This window comes from Caretta caretta, chromosome 22 (genome assembly GCF_965140235.1).
Source record: "Caretta caretta isolate rCarCar2 chromosome 22, rCarCar1.hap1, whole genome shotgun sequence".
Classification (NCBI taxonomy): domain Eukaryota; kingdom Metazoa; phylum Chordata; order Testudines; family Cheloniidae; genus Caretta; species Caretta caretta.
This window is the reverse complement of record NC_134227.1, coordinates 22,055,216-22,073,547: the sequence shown is the minus strand read 5'-3', so window position 1 is coordinate 22,073,547 and position 18,332 is coordinate 22,055,216. Positions and strand designations below refer to the sequence as shown.

Sequence of the window (18,332 nt, the reverse complement as noted above, 5' to 3'; positions counted from 1 at the left end):
CATGTGTACTTCTGTGTGAGCTGCAATCACACCTCTGCAGTATAGGCATACTCAGTCTCAGAGATTTAGATGATGCCATTTTAATGTTGCTAAGATGCACAAAAAACAGTTTATCAAATTGTCTAGTTAGTAATTGTTTGCCCATTAGCATCCTGGGGACAGCGTTGATTTGGCTGAGGGACCTGGATCTACACTGCATATCAGGCTTTAACGGGCACAAGAGAATTCATTGCTTCTCTTCCCTGCTGCTGTTGCTGGATCAAGTACGTTTGCAAACGACAGACTGGGAGCGGGATTGGCCTGAAAGAGAGTGTGGAGAATCCCGTTATGTGGATGTATGCCTAGTGCAAGCGAAGCCGTTGTTGCATGGCAGCAATCAGGATGCTGCCATGGCCTGCCTGGACTCAGTCACCGAAAGAAGCCGTACCTGTAAGACTCCCTGTGGACGGTGGAGAAATCCTGCTTTCCCTGTGCTCGGATTGGTTTCTGCTCTGGTTTGCAGTTCTTCACCTTCTCCGCTCTCTGGGGCAGGAACGTGCTGTGTGTGATAGTTTGGCTTTCAAACTTGGCCTAGAAATCCAAACAGTCACAGAGTTCAGTCCCTTTTTTTTGTATTTTACACTGCAAGGTGTTGGGAAACGCTATCAAAGTGGCCCCTGCCCCAACCATGGCTACATTAAACATGAGCCAACTGCTAACTAGAAAAGGAGTACTTGTGGCACCTTAGAGACTAACCAATTTATTTGAGCATGAGCTTTCGTGAGCTACAGCTCACTTCATCGGATGCATACCGTGGAAACTACAGCAGACTTTATATACACACAGAGAATATGAAACATATTTTCATATTCTCTGTGTGTATATAAAGTCTGCTGTAGTTTCCACGGTATGCATCCGATGAAGTGAGCTGTAGCTCACGAAAGCTCATGCTCAAATAAATTGGTTAGTCTCTAAGGTGCCACAAGTACTCCTTTTCTTTTTGCAAATACAGACTAACACTGCTGTTCCTCTGAAATCTGCTAACTAGAGATACCGGCAACTTGTCAGCTTCCTTTCCGTTCTGAATGCGGAGCAGAGGTAATTACATTTGAAAAAGAAAGAAATGGAGAACGATAGGAAATTGCTTTTAGGAAATATTAAAATGTGTTAGCAAGGAAGCAGGGTTTTTCCCCTGTTGTTGCCACGGTCAGTTGTAGATGCTCTGTCACTGCCAGTGTCACAGAACAGATGAGGTAAGGCACTTGTAAATATACAACAGGCTGTGCGAGGGGCAGACAGACGTGGCCTGTCTGGATTCTGCCGTCTATATTTCTGGATGTTCCTGAATGCTGTTTGCTAGGGGGTCTGGGACATAAAGTAGCATGTGTGTGCTGCCAGGGTAGCAGTCAAAATACCCAGGTTTAACGTGGTGAATATTTGCCTAAGGGCTGCTTTCCTCCACCTCTTGCTGTCTCAGATGTGCCCCTTCTTGGGGGGAGCAGTAGAGGACCTAGACTGACTGGTGGCAGCAGTAGGGTGCCCAGCTCCAGCCCTACCCATTGAAGCAAGAGGGCTGTCTTTGTTCCGGTCATTGTTTCCTCACTGGATGTTTGCTCCAAGCTCCTGTTCCACTCCTTCATTCCCTGCCCACCAGCTTCCTCTCCCACACCTCTTTGGCCCAGGTAACAACTCCCTTCCTCACCTCCCATCATGTTAGTGCCACACTTCTTCTTTTAAAGGTGATATCTGCAGCTATCCCGCTGCCTGTGTCTTGAATCCCCATGTGTCTCTCCATGTGTCTATTCAGATAATAAACTCTGCAGGACAGGGACTCTGCATGCCTGGGGAGTCTGTGCAGCACCTGCCATGGTAGGACCCTGACTGAAATTTGGCTGCTGTTCTCTCGAGCACATTATCATTCATGGGACAGTGGCCTCTGTCTTTGTGGTACCCTGTGGAATTTGTCTGGTGTACAAGGCTAGGCTGAGGCTATTGGATGCACTCTGCTTTCACAGGACCGTCTGTGTTGTGTGAGGGTACCAGCCATGGGCAGCCCTTTAGCAGGAGCTGTCTCCTGGCCCCATCGTATTACCAGAGGTCGGATGTAGACTCCATCGTGGGGGTCGCCTTGCCGGATTCGGGGCTGGGCTCCCCAGTCTCTGAAGAAGAACTTGTGGGCTGTGGAATTGTCAAACTTTGCAGGGAGGGATCTCAGCACCGTGGGGGGCCACTGGATGGTCTCCAGAGGCCTGTCCAAGGGCAGAGGAGGGTAAGAGAGCTGGAAAGAGACAAAGAGAGAGTCAGAAAAACAACCACAAGCTTTTTTATAGTACTTTTCATCTCTAGATTGCAAAGAGGCAGAGCCAGATTTTCAAAAGAGTTTTGCACTTTGTAGCTCCTATTGAGAACACGGCAGAGTTCTCTTTTTTTAAAAGTCTGTCCCTTGGTACATAGAGAACGTGGCGTTAGGAAACACCACTTGCTGTTCCAGGTGTGGAGCTGGGAGTGGAATGGCTGAGTGCATGATTTACACCCATGGTTTACTACTGGGTCACAATGACACCAGGGCAAGAGGGAGCCAGCCCATTTCTGCCATGCAGGGGCAGGACAGGACAAAACTGTGGAAAGTGACACTGATACCCAAGGGTTGGAGGAGGAGGGGAGGTTCAGGCAGCATTCCCTCCATCTCATTTTTTCTTTAGCTTCCTTTTTTCCCCACTGGCAGGATCACTGCAATAGGGGATTCTCTGTCCATGCTGCACAAAGCAACCACTGCACCCTCGGCACAAAAGCCAAGGGGTGCCCAGATACTGGTCTCACCTGACCCTGCACGCTGGCTTAGAGTTACTGACTTACTGAATGAAAGCAAAATATAATTATCCTGAACTTCTGGCATGGCTTGTCCAAGAATCTCCAAGCAGTTCATCAGTGGGAACTGCATGGACCACACCCCTTTATCCCTTTACAAACGCTGGCTAATTAAGGAGATTTTCAAAGCTTCCCAGCCTGTGGGGCGAAGAAGTGTCACTGTTCCCATTTTACAGACAGGAGGGGAAGAAACTTGCCCAAGCTCATAAAACAAGGCAGTGACAGAGCTGGGAATTAACCTAGGCACCCGGACTCCTAGACCTTGTGCTCTAATCACTAGATTTATTCCCACTGTGTCAGTGAGAATCATCTTTATTCATTCACTGAAATTAACTTTGCTCAAAGAGTCCCTTGATCTCCATATAACCCCCCTTTCCTTCCCGTTACCTTGGTCACCGTGTCTCCACTGAATTTTCCATCCCACTCTCTCCCCAAGTCTGCCAGCTCCTCTTTCAGCTTGATAGGGCTGGCACGAGGGTATCTGCGGGTGTCCCAGCCATGGTAGCTTTCCCTCTGCACTGTCTGAAAATCTGTGCTGGGTGGAAGAGGGAAACACTTCAGCTGCAAGGAGGTGAATCAGGTGTTCCTTAGAGCTTTGCACACCAGCCATCACTGTGCATCTCCTGCGTTCTATTTGTGGCTGTGCCAAGGACTTGCTGTGCAACCTCAGACAAGTCACTTCATTGCTCCATGCCTTAGTTTCCCCATCTGTAAAATGGGGTCAACACTGAGCTACTGCGTTTGGTAAGTGTGTGCGTTAATATCAGTGAATGCCCGCCGGGCACTGTTCACTTGAGGATCTCAAAGCCCTTGGCAATGTTGTTTATAGGAACAAAATCCTGTTTTCTTCCTCTTCCCAAAACTTGTTGCTGGGGTTGGATGCAGCATTCTTCTGACTGAGAGGAGGGGAGGGCCCTTGTGCTAGCTCTCTGTCAAAGGCTCAGCTTACCTGCTCTGCCGCCTGAGGGATCCTTGCTGCAATGCTGAGACAAACCCCTCGTCTTGCCTGGGGTTTCCCCATTCCAAGCACTACCCATGGGCGTTACTTGGTGGCTGCACTCACCTGAAGCCCTGGTTGATTGCCAGGTTGTCCAGAGGAGGCTGAGCAGGCCAAATCCGTGCAGGTAACAAGCTGCATGCTGGGAAATCACTCTGGTACTTGGTCATGTATTCCACCTGTGTTCGTTTCCTTGCTGGCACTACTCCCTTACCGCTTGACTGGGCTACCCGCTTCCCTAAGGGCACAGACTGGTAGGTGCTCTGGTGGGTTGTCGTCATGTCATGATCACCTAGCAGAACAGAAAGCAATGTACTGTCCCGTGCCATGGGGGTGGGGGTTAGTCTTTGGAGGGGCTACCCCTCTCTATAGGAGCAGGGTTTGGCTGGTTCGCCAACCCTAGTGAGAGGGGCTGCAGAAATCAAGAGCATCCCATGTCTTAGGCCAGATTAATAAAACGATACATCTCTCAGCTAGTCTCAAACTTGTTGGACAGTAAACTCAGGCTGGAGAATGGGGAAGCTTTTCCCGGTTCTGGTTTGGAAAGTACCCCAGAGAGAGCTCAGCCCAGGCTTTCAGTGTCGTCTCAGCACTCCGACAGCCCCTGGGCTGGCAGTTGAGAAATGACATGGAAACGAGCCCCCCCCAGCCGGTAAGCTCAGCTCTGCCATGCTCGTTAGTCTCTGAAACTTTGTGCTGCTTTGTGCATATGGTACAGCCCCATCCTGGCCTTCCTGCGTAGTGTCCTCACACCTAGCCGTGACCAGCCTCCTGGGGTGTGTCTACACTGCAAGGGGCAGTGAGTCTCAGAGCCTGGGACTTCAGGGCTTGTGCTACAGCACTAAGAATCATGTGGAGCTGTTCAGACTTGGGCTCAGAACCTGAGGGACCGGGGTGAGCACCCGAGGTCAAGCCGCAAGCTCCACACAGCTGGTTTTAGCACCGAACGTGAGCCCCAGTCCGTAGACTTGCTGCCTCTTGCAGTGTAGATGTACCCCTAAACTGGGGGCTCTCAACCTTCCCAGGCTGCTGTACCCCTTTCCGGAGTCTGATTTGTCTCTCGCACCCCCATGTTTCACCTCCCTTACAAACTACTTGCTTACGAAATCAGACCTAAAAATACAGCTCTCTCCCAGCACACCAGTACTGAACAATGGCTGACTTTCTTGTTTTTACCACGAATTGTAAAATAAATCACTTGGAATATAAACATGGCACTTACATTTCAGTGTCTAGTCTATAGAGCAGTGTAAACAAGTCGTCGTCTGGAGGACATTTTAGTTCGTACTGACTCCACGAGGGCTGTTTATGTAGCCTGTTGTAAAAGCAGGCCAATATCTAGCTGAGCTGCTGTACCCCCTGAAAAACCTCGGTGTTCCCCTGCTTGAGAGCCTCTCTTGCCCTAGACCAGTGGTTCTCGCCCTGTTTACCATTGTGGGCTGTCACAGGGGCCGCAGCTCTGGGCTGATTGGGCCGCAGGGTGGGCACCACTGCCCGAGACTGTATCACCCGGGAGCCGCTGGGGTGGAGGCAAAGGGCCCTGTGGCAGGCTGGCCAGTCGGCCCCGTAAGGGGAGCTGGGCTGAGCCCTGCTGTGGCCCGGCGGATGTAGCCCGAGCTGAGGGTGCGATGGGGCAAGGCTAAGGATGGGTCCCGGGTATCTGGAGCTGGCTGCACACTGGGTGCAGAACGCAGCTGGGAGGAGCCCGTGAGAGAGGAGCTGGGACAGGCTTGGCAAAGGCAGCCCCGAGTGAGCTGGGAGAAGGGCCTGGAGGAAGGGGGTACCTGGGGCGACGCAGCCCGCAGCCCGTCAGGAAGAAGGTAGGCACAAGCGAGAACCAGCGGTGAGCCCCAGGAGGGCCCAGCGGGCCTGGGGAGGGCAGTTCTACGAAAGTGGCAAGGCCAGGCAAACCCTGACCAGGAGGATGTTTGGGGGACGGGCCTGTGCCCAGCAAAGCTGGTTAGAGGGAGCCATAAAACCAGCAGGGCCATGCTTGAAACGAGGGAACGTGTTGGAGACGGGTTTGCTAAGACGCCAACAGCAAGCGCAATCCCGGCGAGGGCGGCTGCGTGCTGCAGAGCCTATGCGGGGGCAGCCCTGCTTCCGGGCCCATGTGGATGTGGGGCTGGAAGCTTTCATCCTCTCTGTTACCTTCGATGGTGAGCTGAGCCTGGAGGCCTTTGACCAGCTCCGGTCTGGGGACGCATTTCTCCGTGAACTCTCGCTGCGTGGTGCTTTCCATCTCGGCCGCCTGGTCAGGGGACAGGAGAGCGCCTGGGGTGGAGAGAACGGGGCTGGTGCTGCTCAGTGTTCCCAGCGCAGCGGGTCGGGCTGAACCCTGGGTTTTGGGCGTGCTCCTGGGCACGGAGCCCAGCACAGCCCAGCCCCATGGCAGGCACTGTGGGCCCGGTGTCTGGCATTGGAGAGGCCCTCCTGGCTTCTGTAGTACCGGCGAGCACTCAGGGCACTATCCAGATCCAGGACTCAGGGGTGGGGCACGTGGACTGCGGGCACCCCAAGTTAATGCAGCCCCTTTGGCCGATCTCGGCCTGGGGGGCGGGGCAGGGGGGGTCCCAGCGGTACCTGCCAGGGCTGGCGGCTCTCCATAGCAGGCTGGGCGTTCCACTCGCCATCCCTTGTAGCTCTCCTTGGTGGTCGTGGTGTGGGGGAAGCCGGAGCCGTCGGGCTGCCTGTGAGTCGGGGGCCGCCGGAGGGTGGCCACGACCGGCTCCCTGGGCGGGAAGTGGAGGCGGTACAGACTCTGGCTTTGGAAGGGCTCCTCTGGGCACTGATACGCCTCCTGCAAAACATGACTGCCCCGTGCTTTGGGCTAGAAAGGTCAGCCTGTCTCCTCCCCGGGGGGCAGCTGGGCCCACGCCACTCCCAGGGAGCGACGCGTTGCGCTAACCCGGGCTCAGTGGAGAGCAGGCAGTGCAGCCCCCGTTGGCGCTGACTGGGTTCCAGAGTGTCCAGCCGCAGAGGGCGCCTCCCCTCGTGAGGGGTGACTCGTGGCTTAATTCACAGAGCCCCCTTGGCCTGCAGGCCTTGCCAGGGCAGGTGAGTGGGTGGGGTAGAGCCCTGGCCTTCTCAATGGGGGGCGGGTGGGGGAGAGAGGGATTCTTCTTTCTCTCTCGGGAGAGGGGGATGGCAGGACCCTAGCCTGGATCAGCTGCGGTGCTGGCGTTACCCGGACGTGTGCCTTGGTCCTCTGGCCCAGCTCCCAAGGGATGAACTCTGCCCGCTGCGTGGTGCTGAAGGCCATGGCTGGGGGGTTGGGGTGTGGAGGGGTGCGGAGTGGCCTCTTGCTGCTTCGAGGATGCACGTCTGGAGGGGAGGAAGAGTGAGGAGGTGACCGGGAGGCGCACGGGGCATGTGTAAAACTAGGGAGACTGCTTTGGTTCCCCTCGCTTACTTGGTGGCTGGGTGTAAGTTGCCTTGTAATGGGACAGCTGGGGCCGCCTGCAGTCCTGAGGCGCTGGCCGGCTCCGCTTCTTGCAGTTCTTGTGGCACTTGTGTCGACTGAGTGTGACAGAGAAGCAGCTGAGAGAGAGGAACTGAAACCAGGCTCCCCTCCCCTCCGGGAGCCTTCTCCACATCCAGCCTGTGTGCCCCGGGGGGGTGACTGCTCAGGCAGCCGGGTCTGCTCACTGGGAGCTGTGTGCTGGGCAGTGGGGCGGCAGGTGCTCAGCAGCTTTCAGCGCCCCCGAGAACGGCTCCCCTCCACCTGGCACCTCCCAGAGCTTCTGGGGAGACGGATGCTATTGGTAAGAGGAAGAGATCTCTCCTGGGGTGGAGGTAGGAGCTGGAACCTACCAAATACTGTGAAATGACCCTGCCCCCCCGCCTGCTACTGCCCTACTCCCACTACCAACACGGCTCAGGGCACAGCTGCAGGCCTCTGTCATGTTCTGAAAAGAGGTGGTTAAAATTTGTAAGTCCCCAGGGACATGGGTAAATGCTACAGAATACATCCATGCACTCGCACATGGATGGTCTGTGGGGCCGAGACTTTCTCATGCCTCTGGGTACCGCTGCAGTACAAGTGATGATAGCTCTTTGTAAAGCTGCTCTGTACTAACACCGAGAGAGAGACAGCCCTACAGCGAGAGATGTAGAGCAGGCTGCTGTCCTTCTCTGTGCTGCCCATGGCTTCTAGCCTGCCTGCACTCCTCAGTGCCAGCAGCTTTTGCTTAAGATCAGGGCTAGTGTGTGTGGAGTGGGGAAACGAACCAATTCTTGCTCTAGAAGCCTTAAGCAAAAATAAACAAAGGGCGTGTGTCTGTCTGTGCCTGTTCGGGCGCTCACTTACCCACAGTCGCAGAGTTCACAGAGACAAGCAAACTGCAGGGACTCCATCTCCCAGGCTTTGTAGGTCAGGCAAGCGGAGGGAATCCCTCCGCCCCCCACCTGTGAGATGCAGTTTCTGGTTCTAGAGATGACGGGCTACAGGGCTGGTGGTATGGACCCAGGAGTGCTCTGAGCAGCTGCTTCTGGGCTCTATGGAGTCTCTGTTTGGGCTGAGCTTAGGGGTTTAGTGTGTGTTGCAGGTTGCTATGGTTCCTGGTCTCCTGCCTTTCACCCAAGAGTGATTTGAATGTGAATGCTGCTCTAGCAACCCCACAAATGCCAGGTTACCAGGAGTTTAGAGGAGGGGAAGGGCTGCGCTGTGTTTCCCAGGCTAGGTTTGTAACTGAGACAGGATTGGGAGCAGCAGGGCTCCACAGGGCCGCTAACAACCATGGGAAAGTACGCAGCCCTCTGGCAGGGGACAGTCACTCGCAGGCGGGGGCCCCTAGGTGCTGTGCACACCTGGTGAGCTCTGGGGCAGGGGCCTGTCTGCATAGTGAAAGGAAGGGAGGGGGAAAACAGGCCCAGAGAGAAGTGACTTGCCCAGTAGAGCTGGGGTTAGACCCAGGGCTGCTGACTCCCAGGCCAGTACCTTCCACGCTGCTTCTCTAACGCTAGCTAGAACGTCCCCCAGGCTTGGGGGACTCTGGAGAGCCACTGGCCAGCACTGTTCAAGGCGGGTCTGCATCTCCAGAGCCAGCTCTTTGGCATGGCTGCAGGAAGCTGCCTGATCCGGCCAACAACTTCCCTGGGGCCGGAGCTGCTGAGGACCCGTTCAAGGCTGAAGTTGCCACCAACAAGAAGCTGGCCAAGCCAGCACCAATTAGCTGAGAGGCCAATCAGCGTGTTAATTGAGTGTCATCAGTCATTTAATTGTTTGAAGCACTGTTTCATTAACAAGTTGAATGGTCCTGGCAGATGTTAATGGAAGGATGCAGAAGAGTCTCCTTCTCACTGGTTAATAAGGGGGTAACTGCTCAGTAATTGGAGACAAAGGTTATTTTTATTTGCTTTTGGGTTCACGTTTTCAAGCTTTTCTCCACAGCCATGAGCAACAGGAACTTAGCTGCCTGTCTGTCTGTCTTTTTTTTTTAAAGTGGGATCCTCAGCTAATAACCTGAGTCCCAGGCTTGGGACTTTTAATAATAAATTTACAGTGTTGCCAACTCTCGGATGTTTTATGAGTCTGACAGTATTTGCTGTTCTTCTTAACTGGACTGGATCCGAGAACAAACAGAACAGAAAATCATTCCCTTCCAGCCCTGGAGACTTGGCCAAGTTGAACATAGATCATCTCTCTCTCTCCCCACCCTTTTGAGCCCATTCCCTCAGGAGTTTACCAAACTCCCAGCAAAATGCATTAAAAACCCCTAAGTTGCCTCGGGGGCTGGTCTCTTACGAGTCCTGTGAAGGTGAAGGAGCAGTTCAGTGGTGCTGATGGACACAGGGCTGCCCACCCTCTCCGGTAATGATGTTTGGTGAGCGTGTGTCTGTATAATTTACTTGCTGTTGTGACTTGACCCTGCACAAAGCGTAATGGGGTCAGTCCCCGACCGCCACCCACTCCCTGCTGCAGGAAATACCCATTTCCAGCTGCTCAAAGACAGGCACATCTCCTCTGCTTTAATTCCAGGCCCTCCCAGGGCTGAGGGAGAATGTCAGTCTCACCTCCCAGCTTCTATCGGACTTGATTGGTTTTCTAAGCATTTCTGAAACCAGCCCTGGCTGCCCAGTAGCCAAGCCGGATCCTACACTCACCCAAAGGGGGTTGCTGTATAACAACAACAGCCCCACAACAACAAACCACCACCCAACAGGCAGCCCAGCCCTCAGAAGCCGCTGTGCGGTGTGCATGGCCCGTCAGCGCCAGTGAGCAGCCCTAGAGCCAACCAGCGCGTCACGCGAGAGGGACAGCACACATTTCAGGTGATGACTCAAGTATTAAATGATGCAGCTAGAAAAAAAAGGGAAGCCCCTGAAATCTCTCTGGATTCCAGCTGAATTTATGACCAAGAACTAGTTCCCTCCCCGGCACTGAAGAATTGGCCTCGCGAGCTGTTAATTCAGGTGTTGAAGCTAAAGGCTGGGGCTGCTGCAGGGCTCAGTGACATATCTCATGGCAGAGCAGGGGCCAGGAAGGGGATGGCTCAGCCCACACGCCAGGCTGAGCTGGGGAGGGCAGGGAGGGAACTTGCACTCAGAAGTGGACAGTTGCTGCCCGAGGGGTTTCCAACATGTGCATGAGCCTGTCCCATCACACCTTTCTGAGGCTGTTTTGGTGGGGGGCTGACCCCAGGGTGAAGCAAGGCACAGGAGGCCCCATGCAACTCATACCCCAGCCAGGAGCTCAGGAGGGGGCATTATCTCATCATGGGGGGAAGTGCTGACAGCAAGGGGCCAGGAGCTGTCCCCTGCCTGTTCTGAAAGCCTCCGTCAGGACGGGAATCCTCTGTTCAAACACTTCAGGTGCTTCCTCCAAGCTCAGTGCACTGTGCTCAGGGGGGGCTGCAGGACAGGTGGAGCGTGCATTGCTCCTCTGTGCCGGGTGCTCTCCTGGCTGCTTTTGGGGGGTGAGGAGCCCTGCTTTCCCCTCCCCCAGTTAGTTTCCTTGCCCCAGAGAAGTAGTAACAATGGCTGCTGCATGGAGATGCCTCTCTCCTCCCTGCCTGGCGGTGTGTGTGTGTCGGGGGGAGGGCAGCTCCTGAGGCCTCTGCTCCCCCTGAGCCAGGATGGGTGGGGTTCCTTGAAGCCCTGTTCCCTCTGGAACCCATTTCAGTGCTCAGTCTTCACGAGCCTCAAGTGGCTCTTGCCAAGTAGCCCACGCCCCAGTTATTGCACTGGGCGGTTCCCCTCACAGGTGACCTTGGCTCCCCAGGCTGGAGGTGGGTTGCCCGAGGGTGCTCCCCGCTAATTAGCTGGAGGTGCAGAGCTATATTATAGTCTCAATAGTCAAGGTGCTGCGGGCCCACCAGAGGGCACTGTGACACCAGCTATCTGTGCCCTGGGCCTGCAAGGGGCTGGGAGTGGGGGGTAAGTGCGAGTCTGTCATTGCAGCCCTGCCCCCTTGGCATCACTGGCCTGGAGCGTCTAACCAGCCCTAGAGCCACAGCTTGGGGGTGGGCGTCACAGCTCCCCTGTGCAGGGTGGCCAGGTCCCATGGCAGCATGGGCCTTTCCGCAAACACCTGGCATGATGTTATTTAAAAATACAGCTTCCATGGCCATGATGTCCAGTGCTCAGCCCTCCTGGGATGGACGAAAAGGGCTTTATAGGCTTCCACCTCCTGGGCTCTATCTCCAATTTAGAGGTGGGGAAACTGAGGCACAGAGTAGTGGTCTGCTTGGGCCTGACCTGGATTTAAGCCCACCTGAGCTTGAGAGGGTTGTGTCATTTTCCACCCCAACACAAACCGGAGTTGCCCCTGGGGTTGGTGTGGCTGCATGCCCCACTCCCTCCAGAGCGAGAGGTGCTGCCGTTCTGGACCTAGGGCAGTGAGGAGGCCGTGGCTGGCACGAGGGAGGGCACGTGGCTGCCCCAGGCTGATCCCAGGAGGAGGAAAACTGCCCTGAGAGGGTCTGCTTGTTTTCTCAGCACTTGTGGCTGGGTTCGGGTCGGGTCACAGGGTTCTAGCACAGAGAGGGGAAGTGACTTGTCACCCAGCAAATCAGTGGCAAAGTGAGGGCTAGAACCCAGGAGTCCTGTCAGGGCTTCTCACTAGCCCTCAGACTGGTCATGCCCTACCACTGTAAGTGTCCGTACACCTGCTGCGCTGGGAGGGGCAGCGATGGGCTTCCAGCTCTCTGGCTTCTCCTTCTGACCCCTCTCTTCCTGCATGAGCATGAATCTGTTGCCTGAGAGCTGCCAGGCAGGAGTGGTGGAGGTTCACGGCCCTCCCAGGAGACTTTTGCTCCCCTAACACAATACCAGGTAGCTGACATCACAGGTCATTTGCCTTCAGAGAGTGAAAAACTCTCACCTGACAGTTTTCAGAGTAACAGCCGTGTTAGTCTGTATTTGCAAAAAGAAAAGGAGTACTTGTGGCACCTTAGAGACTAACCAATTTATTTGAGCATAAGCTTTCGTGAGCTACAGCTCACTTCATCGGATGCAACACCTGACAGTGTCATTAATCAGGTGGCACTGAACAGAGCTGCTAATGTTTGTGCTTAATTAGTGCTAATGCAGCTGGGGGCCTGGGGATCATTTGAGGGAAGATTTCACACACACCCCTCATCTTCTTCACTGGAGCTGGCAGTAGCTGGCCCTGCGGTACCTTAAACGTGGTGCCCTTAGGAAAGTGTCCAGATCTTTCATGACAGGCTGGAATCAGGGCAGGGCTGGGTCCCAAACCAGTCCCCTAGATCCAGTCACCTCTGGATATCAGGGATATTTGGATCCAGAATTGAGGCAGTTGTGTTATCATGCACACCTGCTGTATTCTTTGTGAATCCTGCTCCCCACATTTCCACCTCAGGTGTGTGATGTCGTCCCCACCCCACCCCCCAAAAAAAGCCACAAAGCATTATGGGTTGGTCTGTGCAAAACAGAGTGGCCTGCTGTTTCTTTACTTGCAGGTGCAGAGTTCTGTTTTTACAGTACCCACATGCTTTGGATCTGGTTTTTGCTGTCAGAAGGCCCTGGTCTGAGAGAACTGTGCTGGGCTACAGAACAGAATGGAAGTCGGATCAGAATGTGCAGAAACAGATCACTAATGGGTCCCTGCTTCAAACAGCTGTGTTGCTGAGTGCATGGTGCCTGTGTGCTATAGCAGTTTTAGGCATGCATAGGCTGTGTGTATCCTTATTGTGTGCTTTACTGTGTCTGCATCCATTGTTCCCAGGGGTTGTGTATATCCATGCTACACGGTGTTCATTCCTAGCTCCCTCTAGGCATGGGATGAATGACACCAGCTGTTGCAAAGCTGGTGAAATGTTTGAGGGACGACCCCTTTCAGTGGCCGTTACCTGAGGATATCTGGATGCAGGCCAGAGACGTGCTCATGCCGGAATGTAAGTGGATGGACTCAAGTGGCCTGCGGGGACACTCTGTGAAGAACCCTGGTTCTAATGAGCCTTAAAGAGAGACGCTGTGCTACCAAATGGCTGGCTTGGCAACGTTTAGGGTTCCCACATGGACAGGACATGTGCCTCTTGCTCAGCCAGCCAGGCAAGCAGATGTCCTCTCTCGCCAGGCTCGTATTTCAGGGGTAGCTGCCTGTGTTCAGCGGGGCAGCGGCTGGGTGAGCTGTCCTGGCGATAGGGATGGTAAGCTACTCCCTGATTATTCCCTTGGGAGGGGTTTGCAACAGAGGAGGAGGTCTGGGGTGAGGTGAGTGCATCACATGGCAATGGGGTTCTTCCCATTGACTGTGGTGGGCATTGGGTCGAGTCCCTAGAGTACAACAAGGAGCTGGGGGCTGTACAGTGTTAGAGGGCTTTCTCTTCACCCCCTCCCCTGGTTCTTGTCATGCAGACAGAGAGCAGAAGAGCAGAAGTCCGAAGTGCAGGCAATGCGATGTTTATTGGGGTTAGTTCCAAGCAAGCATGTCCAGAGCTCTATACGTTGGCAGAGTCTATTTCCCAGTGTCCCCTACCAGCTCTGATGCCACAGAGCCTTGCCTGTGTCCCCATTCCCACCTCCTTCTCCTTAGCAGGCCCAAATACATCTGCCATGCACACCCCTAGACACGCCCCTGACAACTTACAGTCATGTTCTGTTTTGGAGGGTCGTGAGTCTGGGGTCTTTGTCCCACCCTTCTTTTGTATCCCATGGGAGGGGTAAGGAGTGAGGTTGTGTTCTGGCCAAGGCCAGGCTTTTCTTTGGCTTTTAGTGTTTCTTATGCCTCCCCTCCTCTCCCCCATCTCCCTTTTCCCCTCCTGGCTGATTGCTTATCTTAGGCTTGAGAAAGGAGCCAGGCAGCCTTTCAGTGTATGCTCATATTACACTCCCATCATTCCCTCTAACACTTTAGTTCTATCCCTTATCTCTTCCCATTATACTAGCAAACCCATCTGGCCAGGCAGAAGCCACACACACAATGTCTTTGTCCTTTGTTTACACATATTAATATAAGAGAGAGAATTTTGGGTTTGACTTTTGGATACTTTTATCTCAGGTAGACAAACAAGCCTAGCTACTAACATATGGTACTTCAGCTGCCGGCTCACCACTGGCTCTCCTCAGCCCAGCAAAAGGGCTTGTGCCTCCCACCTCCTTGTGCCCCAATGACATGTGGGTGCGTGCAAAGGTGCTCAGGCCGGGCGAGTGGCAAAGGTTAGAGCCCTGGGTTCTAAACTGGAACCCAGAGCCGCAGAGCATTCCAATGACCTTGGCTAAATGTCTAGCTCCTCATGGCCAACATACCCAGGGGTTCCCATCAGGCTGGGTTTGGCCCTTAATCCTGCCATGTTCCATGCAGTTTTCTGAGTCTGCGTCATGCCTGGGAGGCCTCTAAAAGGCCATCAAATCCCCATGGGATGTCTTGTAAGAGGGTCCTCGGTTTGTGTCCTGCTTGGCTGCCAGCCTCCATCCCAGAGCTGTTGGCTGCAGCGAGGCTGTAAAATGCCATGGGAGCCTCTGGGATATAGCAAACAGCACCCAGGAGTGGATCCCTTTATTACTGCTTCTAGAAGGGCAGTGGCCCCGGTCTTGGCGTCACAAGGCGACTTTGATTAGCTTAAAAAAAATTAAAATCTTAATTTAATTTAAAACACTGTCATTCACAGTCATGGCAAATGCTGAGCAGACTAATTATTATGCAAATTAGGCAGATAGAAAAATGATTAATAATTGCACAAATTAAAAATTATTGTAAACATCCTGTGACTAGTGATAAGTCCGCACGGAGTGCGTGTGCAGGAAGGAGCGTTGCTTAGCCGGCTCCTGAATCCCGATTTTCTCATTAGGGGACTTAATTAGCAAATGACGCGAAGGAGCCAAGCAGCAGTTGTGTGGTTCTGGGCTCAGGACAGGCCAGCGTTTGGTTTCAGATGATGGGGGAGAGGTGCCAGTCTGGTCATTGCCACTGCCAGCATGAAGCTTGAATTTCACAGCTGAGAGCTCAGTTCAGTCGAACACCCATACAGTAACTTTGCTGCTCAAGGGCTCAGCCAGGGTTGATTGGCCCCAAAAGGTCACTGCCTTCACTGTGTCCTGTCTCTTTGCAAAGTTCCTGAGACTCTGATGGGAATTCCCCTTCAACGATCACACAGCCGGGTTTGCGCCTTTAGAATAGAAGGAATCGCCCGCTGCCCTGCCATACCCCACCAGCAAGCCCAGTGCTCCCATGTAACTCTGCAGTAACAAACCAATTGCCCAGGCCTGGCATGGACTGGGGATGAACAAGGCAAGCGTCCCGCCCACCCCCTTGATGATGACCTCAACCCCGTGCCGAGGGTAATGCGCAGAGAGGCAAGTTGGGTCTGGTCTTTCTGCCGACATGGCCAGCCATGGTGCCTATTTGGGCCAGGGGGTCTTCTGTTGCCTACGTTCCTGCAGAAGAAACTGAGATTAGGGGAGGGTAGATGGATGATGGATGGACAGAGAGACAGTCCAGGTGGGCTGCACAGAACCCTCCACTGCGGATGTGCCTTTTGTAGGCTGCATTTTAGACAGGACCTGGAACAACCCGCCCCATGTCTGGGCAGTGAGAGGGATCGTTGAAGGTGTCCCTCCGGGCAACAGCATGCTCTGCTATGGGCATGGATGCTCCTTGTTGACACTGTCCTTCCAGCGAGAATGGGATGCAGAGATTTTTTTATGCCAGTGGTGGAGGTGGGAAGGTCTGGGAGACACTAGGTTCAGCCCAGAAGATAAATGCACAGGTGAATGTGTCCCAGGTTGCATGGGCCCCTCATTGGCCACCTTGGCAGAGAAAGCCCACGGAGCATGGATTGCCCTCATCTTCCCCCCCCCCCCCCCACACCTCAGCCCTGTCAGGACTAGGAGGGAGGCTGTAGGGAAGCTTGCCCCCAGTGCTAAGGACCGAGCTGGAGCCTGGGGCTCTCTGGCTCTTCTCCACCAATGGGTGATGGGGAACTTCACAGCGATGGGGCTGAAGGGGAGGATCCCAAGCCCCTTGAAGCATTTGGGATTGCGTGTGGACAGGGCAAGGCTGTTTTAAGGTGGGGCAGAAGGCCACCATGGATCCATGGGGCACACTGACTGCACAGACCCCCTTCCAGGGATAGCCCCTGGGGCTCAACCTGGGAGGAGAGGGTCAACTCACAGGTAAGGAGGAGGAGGGGGCTGGCTTGACACTGTCCTGGCAGCCCTGGACTCAGGGCTCTGCTTCCTTGGGCTGGCTTTCCCCAGGAGCAGGGCGATGCTAACAAGATGACTGACTTTCAGAGCCAGGCCTGCCTGGGTTGCACAGCAGCTGCGGGATGGCTAATGACCCTCTGTCATGGTGATCGATTCCCCTTTATCTCGGTGTGCAGAGCAGATGCGAATAGCTATTGGACCCCACTACCTGGACCACTGCTGCATCAGCCCGGGTGAATGCGTCTCATCTGGCAGAGCTGTGTGCATCAGCCCTCGGCTGCATGCCCGCACCAGCTCTTTCTGCCCCGTCCTGCTGAGAGGGAGGTGGCAGGAGGAAGGGGAATGCTGCCGAGAAAGACTAGCAGAGCAGATGCTGTATGTGATTTGGGGGCAGCTCCCGCAGCACTAGGAACTGGGTGAGCCCAGGGGACCACTCGGGTCTTTGTGGAATACTCCCGAAACCCAGCCTCCGACAGTGTAGAAGGGAGGCATGTAACTCACTTGCCCAGCGCTCCCCCCAGCATGCAATCAATAGCTGCCCCACGCTGCCAGGGTGTCCTTTCCCACCCAGCTGCTTAGCCTACCAAGCCCCCACGCTAGGAGACAGACTGGTGTTCGCATTGGCGTTGCTGCAGGTGTTGTGCCCAAGGCTGGACTGTGGGGGCTGTGGGTCCACTGACAGCGTGGCGGGACGGGGCCCAGATCTGTGCTACCAGGGCTTGTGTTGTCAGGACTGAAGGGCAGCAAAAGAGGTGTGCGAGGTGAGGGCTGCTGGGTGCTGCTGTGCGGAGGGTCCCATGGCTTGACTAGCCCAGGGCGGTGCAAGTGGAATTGTGGAGGGGCCATACATCTGGATTAGTAAAAGAGCTCAAGGCTGAGCAGCCCTGAAAGAGGCACCAGTGCCCAGAGCTGGATTAGCTGGGGGCTGCTGGGCCGGGCTGGGGTGCCTTGGCAGAGCTATGGATCCGACCTAGCAAGTGTCACCAGTCCCTTGCTCTCAGGAGGATGTAAAGTTAGCAGCGCTTCTCCACGCCTTTAACACATGCCCGCTAGGCGCCAGGCTGGCTGAGCTGGGGCCCATGTGCATGTTAGCGGCTGTGTTGCAGTCCCTCGGCGTGGGCATGACACACTCCGGCCCCTGGGCTGCTTGTCTGCCGCCACGCAGATGAAAAGCTGCCTTTGGACGCAGCAGCCTGACAGCGGTGTGAGGAGGAGGGGCGGGGGTGGGACAGCGGCTTTGTTCCATGTTATCCCTGCTTCCCCGCGGGGGTTAGCCAGTCTCATTCCGCCCTTCTGCTGTTGACAGCTCCCGTGTCAAAGGGAGTTGCGGCATCCTGAAACACCTGCTCATTATTGCTGCTCTACAGAATATCCTTACAAGGGGGATTCAGAGCCGGCTGGCTCAGATACGAGCTACCCACTTTGGGGCTTTGCTCATTTCCCCAAAGTCAGTGGGAGGCTCAAACAGATAGTGACACATGATGTGCACCAGGGCGACTGCAGCATCAGCATGGGGAAGGGATGGGGCAATTATCCAGTTCTCTCTCTCTCCCATGCTGTCATTCAGAGAGAGCGAGTGCATGAGCCCCTAGGCAATGCACAGGAGGTGGGTGCGGGGTGTGATGGGAGGCCCCTACCCCCTGCCAAGGGACAAGTGCAATCACTGTGAGGATGGGTTACTGTAGAAGTTAGGCAGTTAGAGAACTGGTTATCTCAGGGAAGTAACCAAACCCAGGCCAGTCCACTCCTTCTCCTGACCATCACACACTGGGGACGGCACATTATGACATCAAGGCCATGGGTCCAACCCAGTGCAACTGGCCAGATCCTCAGCTGGCGGAAGTTTGGCATCACTTCCTGGAGATCAGTGGGGCTAGTT

General features: G+C 54.7%; 1 protein-coding gene across 2 annotated transcripts; it reads right to left on the bottom strand.

Annotated features, from left to right (window-relative positions):
- Positions 1-64: 64 nt before the first annotated feature.
- On the bottom strand, positions 65-8,357 carry LOC125625343 (uncharacterized). 2 transcript variants are annotated; one of them, XM_048827258.2, is made up of 10 exons: positions 8,154-8,357; positions 7,257-7,363; positions 7,032-7,168; positions 6,428-6,644; positions 5,996-6,118; positions 3,911-4,136; positions 3,235-3,382; positions 2,072-2,257; positions 428-570; positions 65-300 (listed from the first exon to the last, which is right to left on the bottom strand). In XM_048827258.2, exons 1-10 carry the CDS (start codon positions 8,198-8,200, stop codon positions 201-203), a joined length of 1,434 nt encoding a protein of 477 aa, XP_048683215.1. In that variant the 5' UTR covers positions 8,201-8,357; the 3' UTR covers positions 65-200. The 2 variants fall into 2 exon arrangements, with proteins under 2 accessions (XP_048683215.1, XP_048683216.1); XM_048827259.2 differs by lacking the exon at positions 7,257-7,363.
- Positions 8,358-18,332: the final 9,975 nt, after the last annotated feature.